At 47.3% G+C, this 22082-nt stretch overlaps 2 protein-coding genes across 14 annotated transcripts in view; both read left to right on the top strand.

The window, feature by feature from the left end:
- The window catches only part of LOC113029584 (uncharacterized), a 1914-nt gene extending 760 nt beyond the window's left edge, over positions 1–1154 (top strand). For both annotated transcript variants that reach the window (XM_026180548.1, XM_026180546.1), the window contains exon 2: positions 1–1154. This exon is cut by the window's left edge. In XM_026180548.1, the coding sequence (XP_026036333.1) occupies positions 96–1079 (984 nt within the window). In that variant the 5' untranslated portion in view covers positions 1–95 and the 3' untranslated portion in view covers positions 1080–1154.
- Positions 1155–7425: 6271 nt separating this feature from the next.
- LOC113029555 (receptor-type tyrosine-protein phosphatase mu-like) overlaps positions 7426–22082 on the top strand; it is a 210631-nt gene continuing 195974 nt past the window's right edge. For 8 of the 12 annotated variants that reach the window (XM_026180461.1, XM_026180459.1, XM_026180462.1 and 5 more), the window contains exon 1: positions 16491–16887. In XM_026180461.1, the coding sequence (XP_026036246.1) occupies positions 16731–16887 (157 nt within the window). In that variant the 5' untranslated portion in view covers positions 16491–16730. Of the gene's footprint in view, positions 7633–16489; positions 16888–22082 lie in introns of those variants that run through there. The other 4 variants (XM_026180456.1, XM_026180458.1, XM_026180457.1 and 1 more) reach the window with 2 other exon arrangements.

The following is a 22082-nucleotide window of genomic DNA, read 5'->3' as shown; positions in this document are numbered from 1 at the left end:
CCTTCAGTTCACATACAGAACCAACCGATCTACAGAGGATGCTATCTCCACCATAGTCCACGTTATGCTGCCACACCTGGAGAGGAAAAACACCTATGTCAGAAGTCTTTTCATCAACTTTAGCTCAGCTTTTAACACGATCATTGGTTGAAAAGCTGATGCTATTAGGTGTGGAACCGGCAACCTGCAACTGGGTTTTCAGCTTCTTGACAAAGCGGCAACAGACAGTCAAGGTGGGCAGCCAAACATTAAAGACCGTCTTAGAGAGCACAGGCTCTCCTCAGGGGTGTGTCCTGAGCCCGCTGCTGTTCAGCCTGCTTACACATGACTGTACGGCCACATTCAACACTAACCACATTGTGAAGTTTGCCAACGACACAACTGTGATTGGTCTCATCACTGACAACGACGAGTCTGCCTATAGAATGGACGTGGAGCAGCTTGGAGTGTGGTGCAGATCCCACAATCTCATCATCAACGTGGACAAAATAAAAGAGATGGTGATCGATTTCAGGAAGGCTGGCAGAGATCACCACCAAGACCTCACCATAGATGATGCTGCTGTGAAGAGGGTCAGCAGTGTTACGTTCCTGGGTGTACACCTTGCTGATGACCTGTCCTTCTCCATTAACACCACAGCAGTTATCAAAAAAGCACAAAAGCGTCTCCACTCCCTCAGGAGACTCAGAAAAACAGGACTCTCCACACTTCACCTCACAAATTTCTACAGAGGCACCATTGAAAACATCCCGACACAAAGTTTTACAGCATGGTTTGGCAGCTGCAAGTCCTACAAGAAGTGTCAACTTAATAGGATTGTTAAGACTGCCAGGAGGATTGCTGGTGCCCCTCTCTCATCACTGGAGGAGATCTACAAACAGCACTGCATACGCAGAGCTATCTCCATCATCAGAGACCCCCACCACCCCTCTCATGACCTGTTCTCACTCCTGCCGTCTTACAGGTGGTACAGGAGCATCAGCTGCAGAACCTCCAGGATGCTGGTTCTTTGTGAGACTGATAAATGGACTGTGCCCCCTCTCCACCTACACAGCCATTCACACAGCTACACTGTATAATCAACAAGCGGACTTTGTTGCCCCTATCTACACACACACACACACACACACACACACACACACACACACACACACACACACACACACACACACACACACACACACACATACAATACACTCCACACTACCTAATTTAACCATCCCCTTCCGTGACAGGACTGCTGCTATCTACCCGAATGAATGTGACATGAGTCTTATTAGATGATGTGAGAGGGCGGGTGTGTGTGTTTAGGGCACGGATGGCTTGGGGATAGAAGCTCCTCTTGAGTCTCTCTGTCCTTGCCCGGAAGATGCGGAACCTTCTACCAGATTGCAGAAGTTGGAACAGTTTGTTGCCAGGATGGGACGGGTCCTTCAGTATCTGTTCTGCTCTAGTCCGGCATCTCCTGGTGTAGGTGTCCTGAAGCGGGGGGAGAGCAATCCTGCAGCAGCGTTCTGCTGTACGGATCACTCTCTGGAGAGCTTTTTGGTCCTTCACACAGCTGTTCCCAAACCATGATGTCATGTTCTGTGTGAGGATGCTCTCCACAGCGCTGTTAAGTGCAGGAGGATTGGCAGGATTTATAATCGGGGAAACCAAACAACCTCTGGCGAAGAGGATGGTACAACACAGAAGAGCCACCTCGTCAGGCCAGGACTCTGCAGTCTGTTTACACCTACAGGCCAGTGGACACAGCGTGGGACACTTTCAAGGATGAGGATGTGAGGAACGCTGGTTTGAGGGTGGAGTCAAGGAGGCCATTTACGTGAAAAGGGAAAGACCATATCTGAATGGAGGAGGGGCCTAAGGGTCCATCTGTCACCATCTCACAATGCTGTGATTGCAGCCATTCCCACCTCTCTGTGAACAAGACTCATTGATCAGAGGTCTTTGATCATAAACTGACCTCACAGCCTGTGTGCAGTCAGTGCTGCTGCTGTTCATAAGACTGAAACCTGCAGTCAGCTGAAACCGAAGGAGTCACCTGTCGATGACTGATCCTCCCACTGAAGACGTCCAGGTGAACAGAACCAACGTTTTGGGGCGGTTCTTCTGCTGTCAGTGGGCGTGTCCATCAGTCCCATACTGTAACGCTCATCAGGAGTTCTTCAGGACAAAGAATCAAGTTCCAGCTGAATCAGCACGACTTTATATCTGATGTATAAATCCTTTTTAACAAGTCGCTGTGGGCGGTGCTGCTGTTTGACTGCTGTTGGGCAGCAGTGTGCGGATCCATCTTGTGGAGGTTTCATGAATGTTTCTAGAGCTTGTACAGCTCATTGATTCTCTGGTCTTTAATGGTCTAACTCTGGGATTTGGTTCCCATTACTGGGAAAAACCTGAGAAGTCTTCCCTGAGGGCAGACATGTTGCCTGTAGTTCTGCTGATGGCTCAGAAACATCTGGAGATGTCAGGAAGTGTTCACATCCTTCACTGCAGTAAAAGCAGCAGAACAACAACGAATAACGAACGATAACGCGGCGCCCAGAATCTCAGAGTTTAGGTTTCCGTGACTGCTGGATGGAAGCAGGTGGAGTCGGGGATGATCAGGACGGAAGTCCAGAAGAAGACTGTGGAGTCAGCTTCAGGAGTCAAACTGCAGGAGACCAGGAGCTTCTGTCTGCAGCCTGAGGGTGCGTTTGATTTCTCCTCCTGTCCGCCCCTCTCTGCTGCACATATGGACAGCTGCAGGGTGTGTGTGTGTGTGTGTGTGTGTGTGTGTGTGTGTGTGTGTGTGTGTGTGTGTGTGTGTGTGTGTGTGTGTGTGTGTGTGTGTGAATGAAACTCTCTGTGGTTTGAGTCTAAGATGGCCGCCATGCCCTGATAACGGCGGAGATGGAGCGCAGCTAATGAGCATGCCCGGTGGTTGGGTTCAGGTGGGAGTTTGTGTTGTTGTTTTTTGTTCTTTAGCATCCTGTTAATGAGCCTTTGTCCTGAGATTTCCAAATTAAAAGTCTCTGACTGCAAAGCAGCCTCCTGTGGCCTCCACTCTGATGATCTTTGAGTCTTTGAACCTTTTAAAAGCAGTACTTTTGTCCATTACGGGTAATTCACAGCAGTCTGTCCAGGTGCACTGTGGGTAATGTAGGCTGTGGTTCTCATGGAGTGAAAACATGTGGGAGTGAGTGTGGTGGAAGGTGCACAGAGACACCTGGACTCAGAGACGGGCTGTAATTAGAGAGCTACTGTTAACTCAGCAACACACACACACACACACACACACACACACACACACACACACACACACACACACACACACACACACACTCCCGGTGTGTCCAGGTTCAGGACTGTCGCTGATTCAGGACTTTAGCCTTTCCTCCTGAGTGTGTGAGTTTCTGTGTGTGTTCAGATGAAGTCAGCTCTTTGTTCTGTCTCGTCAGGGTTTTAATGAAGCTCACAGATTAACCTCACACTGCGCACTCAGGTGTGTGTGTGTGTGTGTGTGTGTCGAGGGTCCTCAGTGAGTTAATTATCTCTCCTCACACCTCTGAGACCTTCACTTCCTTCCTCTTCTTCTTCTTTGTTTCTCAAAGGCAGCTCCGTCTGACCAATCACAGTCCGTCCTTCCTGTCATGTGATCAGCATTGACTGTGTGTCTGACGGTTTATTTGTATGTTTAAAAATCATGCAGTGGATTTCATTCTTGTGTTCAGGTTGGGTCATGTGATCACATGATCAGAGGAAACGACCTCTTAGTAATGTAAAAGTATGCAGCTAGCTCCGGTCACGATGTTACGATGCTGCGCTCACACCAACCGTCACGGCGCCATCAGCTGACCGTTTCTGTGAATGGTGGCTGTGTAACGCTACACATGCATCTTTGTATGCGATTGATCAAAGCCTGCTACGTTTGTTACAAAAGTACCTGATAGATTATCTGCTGTTTAACAGTAGCAGCTGTATAACAGGACCTGGTATATACAGTAAACAGAGACTGCAGCGTGTTGTGTGCTCTGCTGAGAAGGTGATTGGCTGCAGACTCCCATCTCTGCAGGACCTGTACGCCTCCAGGACACTGGGGCGTACAGCTCGGCTCACAGCTGACCCTTCTCACCCTGGACACAGTCTGTTTGACCTGCTCCCCTCAGGCAGGAGGCTCCGGTCCATTCGCACCAGAACCTCTCGCCATAAGAACAGTTTCTTCCCCTCTGCTGTCGGACACATGAACAATAACCGTATTACTGTCCCCACCACTAACACATGACCCTACGCTGTGTTCACTGCATCATTCCATGTTTGGCACTGACCACCACCTGCACTCATGTATATATCATGTATATATCATGTATATATCTATCTACTTAGTACTTAAATTTTTATTCTTATTTTTATTTTCATGTCTATTTAAGCGTAATTTATGACAGTATGTTTGCACTGAAGCACCGCAGCAATTTCCTAATGTTGTAAGCCTGCTCAACATTTGGCAATAAAACCCTTTCTGATTCTGATTCTGAAATGTAAACAGTAGTAGCATAAAAGTATCTCGTGTACTTGAGTCAGATGTTCAGCGCTGATGAAGGGAAACTGTGTCTTCATGCAGAAACTGAAAAGTGCTCCAGACAGCAAGCCATGAGAAACCCCTAGTTCTGTGTGTGTGTGTGTGTGTGTGTGTGTGTGTGCGCGCTATCAGGGTGCTTCTTAAGCCAATTGAGGCTTTTAGCTGCTGTACAGTCACCTTTAATAGTGTTAGTGTAGTGAGCCGCTCAGTGACTGTGTGTGTGCGCTCTCTCAGATCTTCACCTCTGCACTGATTGAAATAATGAGCTGTGTGTGGCGATGGAGTTCCCTGAGCGATGAGGGCTGTGGCTCCGTGTTTGATGGTTCTACCTGAGCAGGTAAAAACCGAGCACGCCATCACAACTGTCGGCTAACAGGCGACAGCGCTCCAACCTTTCTGCAACTAAACGAGCGTCTCAGTTTGTGAGCTGGCAGCAGAAAAGCTTCTCTGAGCTCACAAAGATCAAACTGGGCACGTCTGATTACTAATCGATCGATCTGTGGATACCAGGAAGTACAAACCAGCTGCTTCCTCTGGAGGAAACTTTAGAGACGCAGCTTCTCCAGGTTTTCAGTTTTCACTTCAGGGTCAAGAAAATGCCCCGTCCTCAGAGTGTCCTCAGTCCTGAGAGTACTTCAGTCCTTTGCTGTACGTCTGCACAAGCTTTGGTTACATTCTTAGGTTTACCTCTTTCATCCGGTTTAAGCCAAAGAAATCCCAAATTAGTTCGTCCATGTTTGGCCTTTTTCTCTGTTGTAAACGCACAAATAGTCCAATGATTGCATGGCTCCACTCATAAAAAGTCATGCACGAATATATCGCCCATTGTTGACTATTGGACTTACGATTGTTGGTTGGAACATTTTTACGTATCGCCCAACCCTACTGCACTGGAACGATTCAATCAGTCAGACTCGGCGCGTGTTTAAAGTTCGGTAAGTTTGTGATGTGTTTGATTGTATCTCCAGATTACAGTCAGAAATGCGGCGAAGTGAAAAAGCTTTTTAGTGAACTGTCTGCACGGTTGTTGATCATGTGAGTGCAGACAGGAGGCAAAGGTGTTCTGGCCTCTTCAGCCTCTGCCTGCTGCTTTGCAACCCGCCCAGCTCCCTGTCCTGTCCCTGAGCTGGCCGTCAGTGATTGGCTGTGAAGGACACGGAGGATGTGCAGAATGTTTTGTGCTGTTGTGTTGTGTCCTGTGCATTCCGCTCAGAGTTCGTGTTTTGTAATAAATAAATGAATCTGCTCCTCATCTCCCGCCTGCAGCTTCCTGTTTGTGTTCGAGTCTTTTAAAAAAATCTTTGTTGGCTTTAATCTCCCTGTAAATCCACATCTAAGTATCAGCGGCAGCAGAGGCACCACTTTTTGTGTGTTTGCGCTGGATTAAAGCTGCCCTGGCGGGCCAAGATGCCGCTGTGCCCCCCACTCCCCAGATTAACACGCCGCCTTCAGACGCTGTGTCTGCAAACCCAGCGGGGATTAAAGGAGCCGGATTAAAACTCTCTTTGTTTAATGTGTGAGATGAGATCAACGCTGCGGAGAAGGAGGCCGGTGTCAGCGCTAAGCTCTGTCTCTGAGATCCGCATCTTCTCCGGTCCCCGAACTCTCCGCAGGACAGCGAGGTCTCTAATGCTCGAGGCGCCGGTCGAGGTCACGTCACCAACACCAGCGGATAACGAGAAAGTGAAGATCCAGGAGAAAATCCTGTTTTCTGGAATCACAGACGTGAGGATGAAAAGGGAGGAGATAAAGGGAGTTTTGCCTGATGCACACACACAGACACACACACAGCGTGGGACAGAGTGAAGTTGAGGCCATGGTTTGCAGCTCAAACACACTCACATCTGAATTTAAGCAGCTTGAAGGCCAAACCACAAAACTGAAACGCTCCTCAAAGACCCCACCCCTCCCATGCTCTAATGTTACCTGTTTACCTAACATCTTGCCATGGTGACAGTAAACCCACTCACCCACAGCCTGTGAATCCTGGCTCAGATCACCATGTACCTGTAGGGTGGAGGCCCTGCGGTGATCCTGAGAAACCCCAACGATTAGACCACCAGCCGCGCTTTGGCGACAGTAGGAAGGAAGAACTCCCTCTTAACCCAAAGAAACCTCCAGCAGAACCAGGCTCAGGGAGGGGAGGGGCCTCTCGGCTTGTAAGCCAGATCAGGGTATTGATTTTATGAGTGACTTTTTCACATCTGGTTCTGGTTCTGGTTCCTGTTCCGGTTTCCCTGATTCAGACGTGTGTGGCGCCTGGAGGAGTCATGTGACCCTGCTGTCAGAGTGGGCGTTAGCTGCTTATGGGTGGGTTCAGCTTATAAAACTTCTCACAGCTCTCACAGGGAAACATGTCTGTGGGTCAGGCAGGCAGCAGAAGGCCACTGACGGAGCTGATGGAGCTGACGGGGGCGAGAACGTGTACCTACGTAAATAAGCGACAGGTGTTTGTTTAAGGAAAGCGTGGAGCTGATGGAGCTCAAAGTCCAGATACACCCGCTGTGAGCTGCACGCACTCCGGCCTCCTGCTCCGACTTGCTGTTTGTCAGATTAATGAAATTATTTCTACGACATCAGATTATAAAGAAGAGTCAGCATGTCTTCAGGAGATTACACACACACACACACACACACACACACACACACACACACACTGCATGGAGAGAGGGTGTGTGTGTGTGTTTAATCCGTGTCCAGAGATGTCAGTCTGATTAGTGCTGTGCCCCAAATCCCTGATCATATTCACAGGATTATTGTTTGAAGACGATGTGTGTGTGTGTCCGTGTGTGTGTGTGTGTGTTAAGATGCTTCCTGCCTGCTCAGCGCGACTTTAAGCTCATCTGTTGGTGCTCACTGAGCGCGTGCAGACCCTCAGACTGACTGCTTGGTTTTTACAGCAAACAGAAAAAGATTCTAATAAATCAATAATTCTGTAACAACGATCGATGAGCGCCGCACTCTGACTGTCCTACCTGAGCCGCATTCAGGTGTAGCCGGAGCCATGGGACTCGTTTTTATATTTCATGTTTTCTGACAGCTGAATATGACATTCATATCTACACTCATAAGTAAGAACCCAACTCCTCCTTTAATACAAGTGTGTGTGTGTGTGTCTGTGTGTGCCGACGGTGAGATGAGAGGAAGGCAGAATAAATATTTTATTAAGATTTTAACGCTTTCTCTTTCTTATCATAATCATTATGTTAATGATCTGAAAGTGCTGCCAGCTAACAGATAGCACAGGCGCACACGCACACACACAGTTTCCTATAGTGCTGTTAAACCCTACAGTGACTTCAGGCCCAGTAGCTGCTTTAACCTAAATTACTACAGTAAATATTCATATGCAGCCTGTGTGTGTGTGTGTTTGTGTGTGCGTGCATGCGTGTGTGTGTGGGCTGGGTTGAATTGTTGGTTTTCCTAACTGAAGCGAGGTGAAGTATATCCAAAAGAAGAAAATCATAACATGAAGTGGTCGGAGCGTTTTGCTCCTCCAGTTTACCTGATGGTTGTTTGACGCTGATTTCACAGCGATGGCGGCGTCTGATTGGCTGAATATGTCCTGTGGCTTCACCATGCTTATAATGGTGCCAGTTTAATAGTAAATCTGAAACCTTTGGAGAAAAAGAGAACAACGGCCCTAAAGGAGCGTTTCAAAGATGGAGACAGGCGTTAGTCTATGACACACCTGCAGCCAAATGGGACACGCAGACGCCGTGTGGGGTTTGAAACTGGGACCTCGTTTCATGGCAGCACTAACCACTGCTCCACCACGCCATGACGGGGGTTATAAAGGCTCACTGTTACTTAGGGATGGGTATCGTTTAGGTTTTATCCGATACCAGTACCAAACCGGTACTTTTGAAACGGTGCCGGTGCTTAAACGGTGCTCAAACCGGTGCTTAAAGAATGGAGAACACAAAATTGGTCCAAAAACCTCTCATGTTCAGCTGTTTTTTTTGTAAAAAGATAACAATGTTAGCCTTTTCTGCAGCTATGGGGCATATATGGCATCACTCTTGGCTGGAAGCAGTGCTTAAACAATGGGGAAAAAAACACAAACTTTGTCCTAAACCTCTCATGTTTAACTGTTTTCCACTTTTTCTTTGGTCATTTTAGCCTTTTTGGCCAGGGTGAAGGGAGCATCTGCCATCAAACAAGAAGACAGCCGCATGTAGCTATGATGATGTTTGCTAGTTGACCTTACATGCATTAACGTAATAACGTGGTTAGCCTACTCAACGTAAATTACACACGAACAACATTAAGCTACTCACGCAGAGAAGAACGGCTGCTGCTGCATCATCATCCTCATCATTTCTGCTACACTGGCAGGGCTAGGGGCCAGGACTCTCCTCTTCGGGTCTTTGGGGGATGTTGCTAACTCCGGGTCCAATAACAGGCAACCCACCCGCAGTAGATGTGCACGGTGTGAGGTCTCGCAGCAAGCTATCAAATACGGCGCATTTCTCGGCTTTTAAAAAAAAACCCGCTATGCGTCGCCAGGTGTTTCATCGGATTCTTGGTGTTACCTCCTTTGACAGTATCACAGTATCAGCTTAAAGCACTTGTTGCTGCTGAGTTTGCATCTTTTGCTGTGAAGTACAGCCAGAGTTTGACCGCTTCGCCTTGGGCATTTTTAATCTGTAGCTCTGCTCTAAAAGAACGTATGTACCTGGGCCCGCCTACTATCCTCGGAAACGTAAAATGATTGACTAGAATCCAAAGTGTATCACAGCTCAGGGGAAAAAAAGCACCGAAATAAAGCACCGAAATGTGCGCTGCTTTTCAGTCTGGTTACTACTGTTTATGTCAGAACCGGTGCCATCATGGCACCGGATACCGGTACCCATCCTTACTGTTACTGCTCTGAGCAGGAAGCTAAGACCGGCAGCCGCTCAGATCCACATGGTTTTCACACAGTCAGTGAAGGCACCACAGGAAGATTTTGTGAAATCACTTTTAGCAAGGTGTCTTCGCTTGTGTCGTAAAGTTGGGCGCCGCTGGCAGGCGGCAGCTGAGCCCGCCCGGCGTGAGCCGACCCGCTGCTGTCGGAAGCGTCTTTGTGCTGAGGACGAGTTTTTGGGTCAGAGCGAGCACCGGAGTCCTCGGGCGGCTTCAGACTCTTAATGTGCTACCAGACTCTGATTAATGATTGGCTGTATGTGTGTCAGAGCGTAACCGCAGGAAACCAAGACTCACCTCTGGGACCGGTCGAGGCTGAGCAAGGTTAAAGACATGCAGAGAGAGAGAGAGATTAGAGCTCTGTGATCGTCTTACTCGTTTGTAGGTGAAAGCGCTTTGATGTGACCTGATTCTTTGTTTCTGTGGGAAACCATCAAAGTTTTGGGGATTAAATGAATGTGTGTGTGTGTGTGTGTGTGTGTGTGTGTGTGTGTGTGTGTGTGTGTGTGTGTGTGTGTGTGTGTGTGTGTGTGTGTGTGTGTGTGTGTCAAGCAACCACAATCAGCACAAAAACAGGGACTAAAGAGGCAGAGCATGAAGTTCAAACAGAAGAAATATTCACAGCAGATATCGGCCGCAGGATGTCGGCGCGAGCAGCTGACCTGACGCTCTTCCCCTCGTCCTCCTCACCTTCCTCTTCCTGTGCCTGAGCCTCATCATCAGTCCTGACAACGCAGCAAATATCACTTTGTAGTCAGAACAGCTTTTGGGAGCTTCCTTGTCTTTCTGACATGCAGGGCACGTGACACACACCATGAAGCTGCTTTACAGTAAAAAGTTAAGTGAAAAAAGTGAGATTCTTGTTTTTATTTTAGTCGTTAAGGACACACAGACGACTCCAGGGTTATTAGAAACGAGCCAAGGTGACGCCTGCTCTGCGTGATGTCACATCGCAGACCAATAAACAGAAAACCTTCAGTTTCTTCTCCAAAACGAGGAAACCGAGTGAAACGCAGCCGTCGTGAGCACTTCCTCACAGAACCAACGCGATGGGTCAGCTTTCGCTTCTCTGATGTCTGAAACAGAAGAGCGTCGTCTGCACATCCACACACTTTGACCTGAAGCAACAGCTAGCCTGAGGCTCCTCGACTCCTCTACAGTTACTGCAAACACTCATTTTCTTTAAATTTGTCACCAGCTGAAGGACGTGTCACCTTCAAACCTGAGTGAGACGCTCAAATGTCCAAAACCTTCAAACACAGAGGAAGGACAGCGAATCAGCACCAACACTGCTGACAGCTTCTCTGACTGAATATACACCTGTAGCTCAGGTGGTAGAGCAGAACATCATCTGCTGATTGGATGGTCGGTGGTTCAATCTCTGGCTCCCCCGTTGCTCTCTGGTGCATCAGACCATGTAAGTGTTCATATATTTGGTGGTACAATGCAGGCTGTATATTTTGTGCATGTGCAGAGGATGAGAATAAAATGTTTTCAGAGTGTTATTAAATTCGCTGTGAGGGCAGTGAACAGCTCATTAGTCCAGCCTGCGTGTCGTTGTGAGTTTCATGAAATCAGAGTAATGAGCTCACAGCTTCATTTCTAAAAATGCTCTTTAGTCCTGATAATCAGTCTGAGGACAAACAAACGCTTCAGGAGTTCTTCGCTAACTCCTCCGTCTGCCTCTGATGCTGCACCAAACTATGAGCAGCAGAAAGAAAGGAGAGACAGGCTGACCCAGGATCAGCCTCACAGGTGGAGGCCCATGTCTGAGTGCCCCCCAGGCCTGCCTTGCAGCACAGTTACATTAAAGTCCCAGCGCCGTCAGGGAGCTGCAGGCACATCCAGGCGATGGAAGTGCCTGGTGGTAGTACTACTAGTAGTAGTAGTACGCAGTAGTAGTAGTAGTATAAAAAAGTAAGTAAGTAAATAAAATTTAAAAAATTTAAAAAGCGCTTTACAAAGAAACACGCTTTGTGTTTTATTTTTGTATTAATTTATTCTGTAGTTTATTTTTATTTTGTTTATTCGGTCGTCAAAGGAGCTTGCAAAGAAAAGCGTCTGGACTTCTTTAAGTTACTTGAAGACGTTTCACCTCTCATCCGAGAAGCTTCTTCAGTTCTGATGAGTTCGGATGAGAGGTGAAACGTCTTCAAGTAACTTAAAGAAGTCCAGACGCTTTTCTTTGCAAGCTCCTTTGACTACGATGACCTGGATGACTGAGAACCTTCACAGACATGTTTATTCAGTCACACTTAAACCAGCGTGAGGTCATCCATCAGTCGACCAATCACAGCAGCTCTCTGACTGCCGACACTGATGCGCTGTGTTGATGCGCCCGGCTGTGCGCTGCGTCCGTCCGTTGTGTGGTTCCTGGGGGACGAGACCTTTTCTGCCTCCGCCAGGCGGAACGATAACCCCCCCCCCCTCCCACCCCCCTGCTGAAGGCTGGAGATGACCTTCTGTGTGCTGGGGGGAGGAAGGGTGTGAGGATGGGGGCTGGTTCAGGCTGTGGTGTGCTCTTCGTGAGCTGGAGGTGCCATCCTCAGCATTTACTCACTCCTGTGGTTGTGAGCCGTTCTCCTTCATTTATTCGATGGATTGTTTGTGTGTCTGTTGCTGTGAGAGCAGCGCCCCCTGTCTGTGCGCTCCTGAACTACACACCTGATCCTGGAAGCCTGATATGAAAAACGTTAGTGTTTAATGGAACCGTTTCTCTCTGCTGCCCCTGCTGGCCATACAGAGACCCTGCGAGAGGCCCTACCTGTGAAGGTGCCCAGGATGACTAAAGCTGGGCATACATTCAGTCGCGTTATTCAGCTTCTGCTCAAACTGTACGATTGACTCGCAGGGGTTAGAAGGTCGTAGGTCACGATGCAGGTCTCACACTATACGGCCTGATGCTCTGATGCCTGACCTGAGTGCTCACACTGTGCGTCCATAACAGAAATTCTGTCGCTCGCTCCCTCTGTCTTTCACTCACACAGACACACACCACCATCAACTTTGCTAAATTGCTAATGAAAAATCAGGCAGCTGTTATTGAGCAGCAATGTAAATCCAACTATTTTCATGGTTGTTGTGGTCGTGATGATTTTGTCAGGCCACATCGAAAAGGCTCGGATGAGCTTTCCAAAGTTCTACAAGTGCCTCCATCGCTTGTGTCCAGATCACACGCTGCCGTGCTGCTCCGTCTTTTCACCAACGTTTACGTGTTTGCGTGTGCGCAGTGTGAGTGGCTGCAGTGACACTCACAACGGTCATGTGGATTTCAAACAGGTTTGATTTTCCTACGACCAAGCAATTAATGATCGGGAGCTGGTCGTGAGGCGTTAATCGCTTCTCGTTACCCCGTGTATACTGCACGACGCACGATGAAGGCCAAACTCGGGCCGATCACCAAAACGGTCACACGACTGAAAAATCGGCTCAAAATGGGCCAAAAATCGCAGAGTTTCTGCCCAGCAGAAGGAGACGCTTCGTCATGCTGTTTTATTTAATATGTGCTCTCAGAGTTTTAATTACAGACCACAGTTTTTACTAAGAGTTCGTTATTTCCTCTCTTTTACTCAAAGCGGTTTAAAAAAAAAAAGCCTTTATCTGTTCATCATGTTTCAAAGCTTCATTTTAAGCATCAGTGCCACCCACACTGAAAAAATGCAGATTTTTCACAGTGTCCAGCTTTTATTGTGAAAATGTTGTGAATCAGTGAGCTTTCACTTTGAGCTTTAGTTCAACTCAGTTCTTTTTTATTTCAAACATATACATTCACCAACGTTTCATAAAATCATTCCATGCAGTTGTTTGAAAAGGAGTAGGCAGAAGTATATACTTATTTAGCCCTACCCCTTCAGGTTTACATCCTCATCATCTAAATTTGAACAACAAAAACGTATACAACGCCTTCAACTTAGAACATAACATCACAAAAAAATTCTTTTCTCATGTTGAACTAAACTATATTTAGATTTGCTAATTTGCAGAAGAAAATAAAGTTCAATTATACGTGTAAACACAGGAAGGCCTTTAGCCATGCTGCATTAGTGCTGATGCTCTGGCTACTTGTACACGTGGTGTAGTATTGGTACTGCTGTCAGGTGATGACCTAGTTTATTGGTCAGTGGCAAAAGGTGAGTTAGAGTTGGTGGGTGTGACCGAAAAGGTTCTCAGCGGTGTGCTGTGGGCTGATGATGATTTCAGTGGGTCACTCTGTGGAAACATGTCTGGTTCCACACACAGGGCTGCAGCACCAGCTCAGGTACAAGTGCATACTGATTGCATCATGCACCGGTGCTGTTACAGGGTGAAGGATAACCAGGACAGCTGAGGTCAGACAAGAGAGACAAAGACGTGAGGAAACACGGACCAATAAGGAATCCCTTCGTTCCTTCTTGGGATGCACTTTAATCTGGACCTTAATCTTCCATGTTTCTGGGTTATGAAATGTTCTAATCTGCTCTCTGGATTATCTGGATTTTTAACTGAAACCCTCGTTTGCACATGTTTCTGTGGCGACCCACAGCCTCAAAAGAAATCCACAAACACCAGAACAAAGCGCTGTCGGACACCCCAGGAGAACTCTGTCTGTCTGTCCATCCACCTGCTTATTGCAGTGAAGCTTGTAGGTGACTGAGCTGCTGCCCAGCTGTCTCAGGGCGGAGCTCGGTCAGGTCACCTGCAGCCTTCAGATATGTAATCATTGCGCATTTGTGACGTTATCGCTCACATTTTAATACCTTGATTATTTTTCAGGCTCAGGGACACCTGAATGCTGCTTTGGTCCAGACGGACCCTCTCAGACTGGCTGCGAGATGAAGCAGGATCTTCTCTCAGTTTCATTGTGGTCCAGAAAGTCCAAAGTTCTGGATCAGTTTTTTGTGTTTGGAGTCCTTGTTGGTTTTGAGAGCATGTGTGAGAATTTGTGGCGAGTGTCACTAAGCAGAGACAGGTGGGCTGGGTGCTTCAGTTTTGTGCAGAGCGTTGGGCGGGCGTGGACGTGCCGCTGTGACTTGCTGTGACTCGCAGTGACTGGCGGTGACAGATCTGATGTAGTTCACAGAGGACATGAAGACTGAGTGACAGCAGCTGTCCTCTGGCTCCAGAGTGGACGGTATGACTGATGAGGAAAGACAGCGGACACACGGAAACACTCAACCCTCCGCTGGCCATCGCTGCGCACACACACACTCACTGCAGACCGTCGCAGTATTAATAATAATAATCACTACTGTGCAGTCTGAACTGAGGGACCTACAGTTCGGTGCTGAGGGTCCAACCCACGAGCTGGCAGAGCCTCGCTGAGCAGCAGGAAGTGGCAGTGATGGTTTCCTGTGTGTCAGTGTGTCATGTCACTGTGGAGGAACGTTGGCCCACTTTGGTGTGTAGTATTCATCACAGCTCTGTGAGCTCTGCAGTCTGGTTGCTCCTCCCCCTGCTGACAGCTGCTAGGAGCTGCTGCTGTGCTGTGTGGACAAACATCTCCACTCTGGTGGACCTTGGTCCAGGGGTCTGGTGGGATCAGGCAGTTTTGTCCTACAGACCTTCAAAAGCAGCAGTAGCCACATGTATGGCTGGTATTTCCTCTAATGGAGCCCGGCTGTGTTAGTAAAAAGGAAACGTGTCATAACCAGGATAAAGACGTGTTTATCTTGACTGATGAGTGAAATGGAGCAGGTTCACGTCAGCCTGTAGGAGTTTGAGGAGCCCCTGCAGACCCAAACACAACACACAGGTGGACCCTGGAGGAGTAACTCTGCCTGTCTGCATTTTCACTCTCACTGGAAAGTTCACGTCTCTTTGTGATTCGCCTTCCATGCATACGTGCTGACACATACAGAGGTTCTGCTTCCGGTTCCCTCTGGGTTTGTTCAGTAACCAGCGCCTGTTTGACTGGTGTGGCAGGGCCGCCACTTGACCTCTGACCTCTCTTGGCTGCTCGGTTGTCCGTGTGATCCTTCAGGAACCTACTTCAGGTCTGGATCAGTCCGAGTGTCAAGTCCAGCAGCTGCCCTCCTCCTCCTCTTCATCCTCGCCGGGAAGAGTTACAACCTGGAGGGAGGAAGAAATGCAGGAAGCAGAAGATGAAGGAAGCGGAACAGGGGGAGAATCTGTATGTGTGTGTGTGTTTTACAGAGTAATTATTAGTAATTAGCATATTATTCTAATACCGTCGTCATATAGACAGCCTCGAGTACAGCCAGATAGCAGTGATACACACACACACACACACACACACACACACACACACACACACACACACCGTAGGCTTTGGGCTGACTGCTGCATTATTCATGTTTGGCCTGAGGCGAGTAAGCTCTTGTGCAAACGCTAATGCTGTTAGCGCCTGGTTACTGTTTCTGCTGGAGATCACAGTTTATGCACACACACACACACACACACACACACACACACACACACACACACACACACACACACACACACACACACACACACACACAGAGAGAGAGAACAGAATGCATGTGGAAGTCTTTAGAAAGTCTAAACACACATGGATCCTCACAGAAACACATGGAAACACACACACACACACTACAGTGGAGTGCATGGAGCTTTTTATCTGTGGAGGTATTTCACTGTGTGTGTGTGTGTGTGTGTGCGCGTGTGCGCGCGCGTGTGTGTGTGTGTGTGTGTGTTGGGTGTGGTCTGTGTTTGTGTCTCTAATCAGAGTTCCTTTTAATAGACGTCAGTGCGCTGAGCTCATGTTCATGTGGGGAGCACGTCTCCTCCTCCTCATTTTACCTCCTTCCTCCTCTTTCTCGTGTCTGTCTTCGCCCGTCACACAGTCTGTTGTTTTTTTGCTGCCATCTTGTTTCAGCCTCACTGTCACTGTATACGTGTGTGTGTGTGTGTGTGTGTGTGTGTGTCACCAGCTAAATGCCACCACTGACACCACAGGCTGCAGCTGTCCATCAGCGCGTGTGTGTGTGTGTGTGTGTGTGTGTGTGTGTGTGTGTGTGTGTGTGTGTGTGTGTGTGTGTGTGTGTGTGAGACAGCCTCGGGGCCTGCTGGGAGCGCGTCTTGCCGCCCCAGCCTGTCCTGTCTCATCCAATCAGGTCTCTGGGTTTTGTTCGGTGGGGTGTTAGCATCACTACATGCTAACGGTTAACTCCGAGGCTAATAGCATACACATTAGGCAGGGCTGGTTACACTCTGATAATTGGTGTGAGTGTCTGGGGTGTGTGTGGGGGAGCTCACAGAGGGCCCTGTGAGGGTCAGTGTGTGACCAAGGGTCCTCGCACTGATGGGAAGACAGGCGCATGCGTGTGGTTGGCAGACAAAGACAGGAAGAAACGGCTGCTTCCTGAGAAGGAAGCGTGACGGCGAGCCTGATCCCGACGAAGGGGTCACCTCTGCAGGAAACACCAGCCGGTTTCCGTCCTGGCGGTCGCAGATGAGCTGTAAGGGCCATTAGGACGGGGGAGGGGGGTGAGTCGTGAATGTCTCACAGCATGGATCTCCCAGTGTGAGTCCAGCCTCACTGCTCAGTCTCCAGTTAAAGCATGTTATTTTACTGTACGTTAGATAATCTGACTCTGGACAGCAATGCTTCGTGTTCTGTCTCCCATCAGCGATCTGATTCGTTATTAAACTCAAAGGTTTAACAGCAATCGCAGTCTTGCAGTGTTTCCATGTATGGTGTTGCTGTACTGTGGTCAAACATCTGTGACGTGAAACAAACAGCATCGGTAAAGCTGTCTGTTTCACGTCAGCAAATCAATCAAAGAGGCTCAAAGTGTGCAGACTGAAGCTAACAGAAGAGACGCTAAAGCCTGCAAAACATATCAAACTAGCATTTTAACAACAGTGTGAGCTAATCCCTACACTGTTTACATATCCCAGCAAGCGTACGCATGAGCGTCGTTATGAACCCCATGAAACAAAAAACAATCAGAGAAAAAACAAACTATGAAAACGTTTCATTTTTTAAATAAAGCAGAGATAGATGGAAGCAGGACAGCATTAGACTTTGTTCTGAGGATCTGTGACCTCCACACTCTGTGCTGTCAGGTGGGTTGCAAAGTGGCTTGCAGATACCCTAAAGGAGTCTGTATAGAATAGAATAGCTCTTTATTCTCATTCTAAAGGGCGATTCTATTCTATTCTATTATGAAACGTACCAGTTTGATGTGTAGAAAGAGATCAGCCTGTGAAAGTCTAGATCACCATAAAGACACGAGAGTTCAAAAGCTGAAACAAAGACTCTCAGATGATGTGATGCAGTGACCGATGACCTCAGTGAAACAGTCCTGAGATTCATCAGGGTTCAGGTGGATGAAGTACAAAGCTTAAAGAGTCCCAGAACTAAAGCTTTAGGTGAACGGCAGCATCAGAGGTAGTAGTCCAAAGGTCCACGATTGATCTGGGTCAGTGAGAGATGAAGGGAAAAAGTCCCATTTTCATCCATCATGTGACATTAATGATGACGACCAGCGTGATTTTAATCCCACCTACACCCACCCCCCGTGTTAAGGTGTGTGTTGCTGAGCTTTGTCTGCTCCTCCAGCTGTTGTGTTGTTTTACATGTGCAGCTCACTGTCTGTTTTTCAAAATAAAATGTCAGGTTTCATAATAAAAGCTTGGCTAGAACAATGCAGCAGTATAAATCTGATGCTGTTATAGGGCTGGGCGATATATCGAGTTTTTAAAAAATATCGATATATTTTCATACGAGATATAAGATGTAACAATATCCTTTATATCGATATAGTCTATGTTACGTCATAATTATACTTGTGGAGCCACAAGTTTGCCTCTCTTTCGTCCACTTTTGTCTCTAAGCAACGTTACTCGGCCTCGCCTCTCCTTCACTGAATACAACTCCCCCTCCCCCATAGCTTCACCTACAGGCAGCGACCAGATGGACACGGCAAATCTCCGTTAGCGAGTTGTGGGGCTGGACGGCGTCAACGTGTTAGCGAGCTAACCGCGCTAACGAGCTAACCACGCTAATGACATGCAGCCCACAGGGGCTGCACGGCCTAAAATCCTTTCATTTTCTCAAAAGTTGACAGCGCGCCTTATGTATGAATTCTGGTTGTGCTTACTGACCGCGAACCGATTTTAGGTGGTACATGGCGCTCAGCAATCTGTCAAAATTTTTTACGACTTTGGTAAGCTACGGAGCTGCAGCGCTTGATGGGTTGTCGGAGGATTACGGCTACCGTAGTCTGGAGCCTCGCGGAGTGATACGTTCTGTACTTCGACGTAATATTACCGTATTGTGTGTGTATAAGGACCATAAATGGCACCTGTTAAGAGACATGGTTACGAAGCGGATTTCAAACTCAATGCTGTCAGTCACGCAGTAGAAGTTGGGAACAGAGCAGCTGTGAAATCTGTCTTTGTTGTTATGCTCAGCGTCTGTTAGTTTACATTTTGACTGCACAATTATGAGCTTTTTGTTATGCACAAAAACAACATTGTTTTCTTTTATTTATGGAGCATGATTATTTAATAAATGCTGATAATTTATTTTTCAGTAATTTCTTCATGTAAATCTATGCTGTATGTAAATAAAAATGCCTGTGTGACATCTGGGACACAGTGTGACTAGAACTCTCTTTTTGTTCTTAACTTATGGCTTTAAAAAATATCGAGATATATATCTTATATTGCCACCCAGCTAAAAAATATCGAGATATGAATTTTGGGTCATATCGCCCAGCCCTATGCTGTTATCATGTGTGGTCTGATCTTGAGCTTTTAGATAACCTGGACTCTGGAATAAATGTCCAGATTAAAACTTGGTTGGTTCAAGCTGTGGTTCCTTTAATGTCTTTGAGTTTTGTTGTTTTTGTTGTGTTTGTGTGTTTGTGCTGACACACATGTGAAGCGTGACTCAGCCGCTCGCTGATCCTGCAGTCAGTCTGAGAGAAAATCTCCTGAAGCTGCAGCGTACTTAACATTCCTCTGATCACTCAGCAGTGGTACTACCGAACAACAGACTCTGTGTGTGTGTGTGTGTGTGTGTGTGTGTGTGTGTGTGTGTGTGTGAGTGTGAGTGAGAGAGACAGTCAGAAGGTTTCAGATCCTCTCTGCAGTCTCAGATCACATGATCATCCAGAAACACAACAAAGTTGAAAAATGAAGATCAGGTTTCTTTTCACGTGGTCTGTTCAGCTCTCCCGTGTCTCACTGTTTCTTCTTCTTTGTTTTTGTTTTTTTGTCGAGGCACTCCTGCTTTTCCCCCTCGTCCAGCACACACAGATCTCCTTTGCTAGGGCGGGATGCTCATTGAGGCTGACATCACTCCGTTTCCTGATCCAATCACTGCTTCATCCCTAAAATCAAACTCACAGTTAAACTTGTTTCAGCTCCAGTGAAGTGTTGGTGCTAGGCCCCCTTTGTTTTACCCATATTCAAACTCCACTGCAGTAAACAATTAAACACAGAAAAGTAAACTGCAATAAGTTACAGGTTGCAATAAAATAAACCACCTTTATCCTGTAATTGTTTTACCTATAGTTTTTTTTCTTTCTTCTTTTCACTTCGTAAGAATATTCAACACAATACATTTGTCAAAAAATGCCTCTCTGTGCAAAATGGGTCCAAAAACATAAACAGCTGTGGGATGCTGTTTGTCTGTGATTTAAACCAGGGAAACAAACTGTGGCAGGATCAGCCTGATGTTATTTGTATCCCGCTGTAACTTTACTGTATAAAGAGCAAACATTGCCAAAATTTCATTATAAGAAGTGTTTGTGAACTCAAATCAAGAATGTGGGATCCTGTGATCTGGAGAGCCCAGCGCGTGCTGCCGACGCAGGGGAAACATACATTATTCTGTCGGGATACCTACCAGGTGAAGCTAAAGGCAAGATATGCTTCATCATATGTTCCAGTCTTTGGCTTGGAAGCATATGTGGCAATGCTTCATCCTGTGCTTTGTGTTTGTGTGGGAGCCTCATCAGAAACCTGTCCATTACGCTAGCAGTGTCCAAGCAGCGACACTGAATCACCTCAGCTGCTCCTTTCATTGGTGTAGAGCTCTACCCTGAGCTCCTCGTCTCCCCAACGTTGAGGAGACAGTTCAATGGAAGCTCGTTGGCCTCGAGGATAAACGTCAAGCTTTACCTCCCGGCCCTGCGCCTCAGCACGGTGCCCAGCTCACAGCAGTCGGCCGTGCTGAGTCATCAACCAGGACCAAGCCGTGGCCTCTTTATTAGGAACAGTCTCAGGTGGCCTCATGCAGCTCGCCTTGCTGCTCTGAGAAGGTTTTTGTCACGTCTCCTGGTTTAAATAAAGTTTTTTCACTTTAGCTGCTCTCACATTCGAGGATCAAAGAGTTAAATAAAGTCTTTCAGTCTGAGTCGTTAATAAAAACTCGGAGGAGGAGGCTGAAGGAGCTTTAGAGACAAAACCACAAACGAGTCATTTTCCTAATCTGTACCAGATGGCTTCATTCAGCCTCACATACTTCAGAGAGAGAGGGAGAGGAGGGCGAGGGTGGCTCCACCCAGGCGCAGCGCCAGCCCTCGCTGTGTGTGATTGGCTGGCTGCTGACAGATTAGGCTGGATTAGAGCAGCAGCAGGGGTCTAATCCGGCCCACCAGCAGATCAGCGAAATGTTATCAGATCTCTGCGGAGTCCGAAGGAGTCCGGCTGCTCCCGCGGGCGGAGCTCAGAGCCCGAGTGTGGGAGGGAGGACTGCCGGCCTCCTCCAGCTGTTTCTCCTCCGGATTCTTCGAATGTTTCCTCGCCTTGTGTCATTTTCTCTTTCTTTAGCAGAAATCCTTGCTCCTTCTGTCTGTCTCCTGTGTTTGATGGTTTCTTATCAGTCAGATAGAACATGAAACGGCGAGTGACGTGAGGTCGTCTCAGTTTCTGTCTTCCTGTTTTTGCTCGTTATTCACTGAACTGCAACAGTTGCTCTATTTCTGTCCCGTCGTCGGGATATTTCTCACCTTATCTCAGTTATTTATTTATTGTTTGGTTAAATTCAGTTTTCTTCTTTCTCATTTTCTCTGTCTTTTAAATGGTTCATTGATCTTTTGTCTTAGATTCTTCATCGCTTTTCTTTTTTAATTCTTCACTTTTTCTTCTATCCTGTGCTCTGATTGGCGGGTTTGTAGTTTTTCTTCTTCTCTGTTTTTAGAATAAACTCACTGTCTCACCATTGATAAGCTGAACCCGAGTCTAAATAGAGATTGACAGACAACATGACTTTTGCGCATTGCATGCCGGGTACTAGTGGCAAAACAATCCAAGTACAGCATCAAATGTTTGCATTTGCAGCACCGCAAAACCTTTCCGGTTCCAATACCTTCTTGCTTTTTCTTTGCCCCCCCAAAAAGTTATGTACAAAACGAAGGAGAACAATGCCGGTCCGTACAAAGACGGACTTGATGAAAAGTCAAAGGAAAGATACGAGGAAAAAATCAAAGGAGTGAAAGGGTCAGACCCTTACGAGCACAGAGTGGACAAAAGACGTTAGCGTGCTCCCCAACTTTCACCACGCTCATATTTATAATCATACGGTTCTTGGAGTGAGTGCATACACTCATGAAGTTTAGTAACTTCAGGTCACTGCAACAAGCCCAGGTACAGTTTACCGATGGATGGGTGCAGGACCTTGAAATGCACCGAAAGAAAG

Source organism: Astatotilapia calliptera, chromosome 9 (genome assembly GCF_900246225.1).
Source record: "Astatotilapia calliptera chromosome 9, fAstCal1.2, whole genome shotgun sequence".
NCBI lineage: Eukaryota > Metazoa > Chordata > Actinopteri > Cichliformes > Cichlidae > Astatotilapia > Astatotilapia calliptera.
The sequence above is the reverse complement of the archived record's forward strand: the minus strand, read 5'-3'. Positions and strand labels throughout refer to the sequence as shown.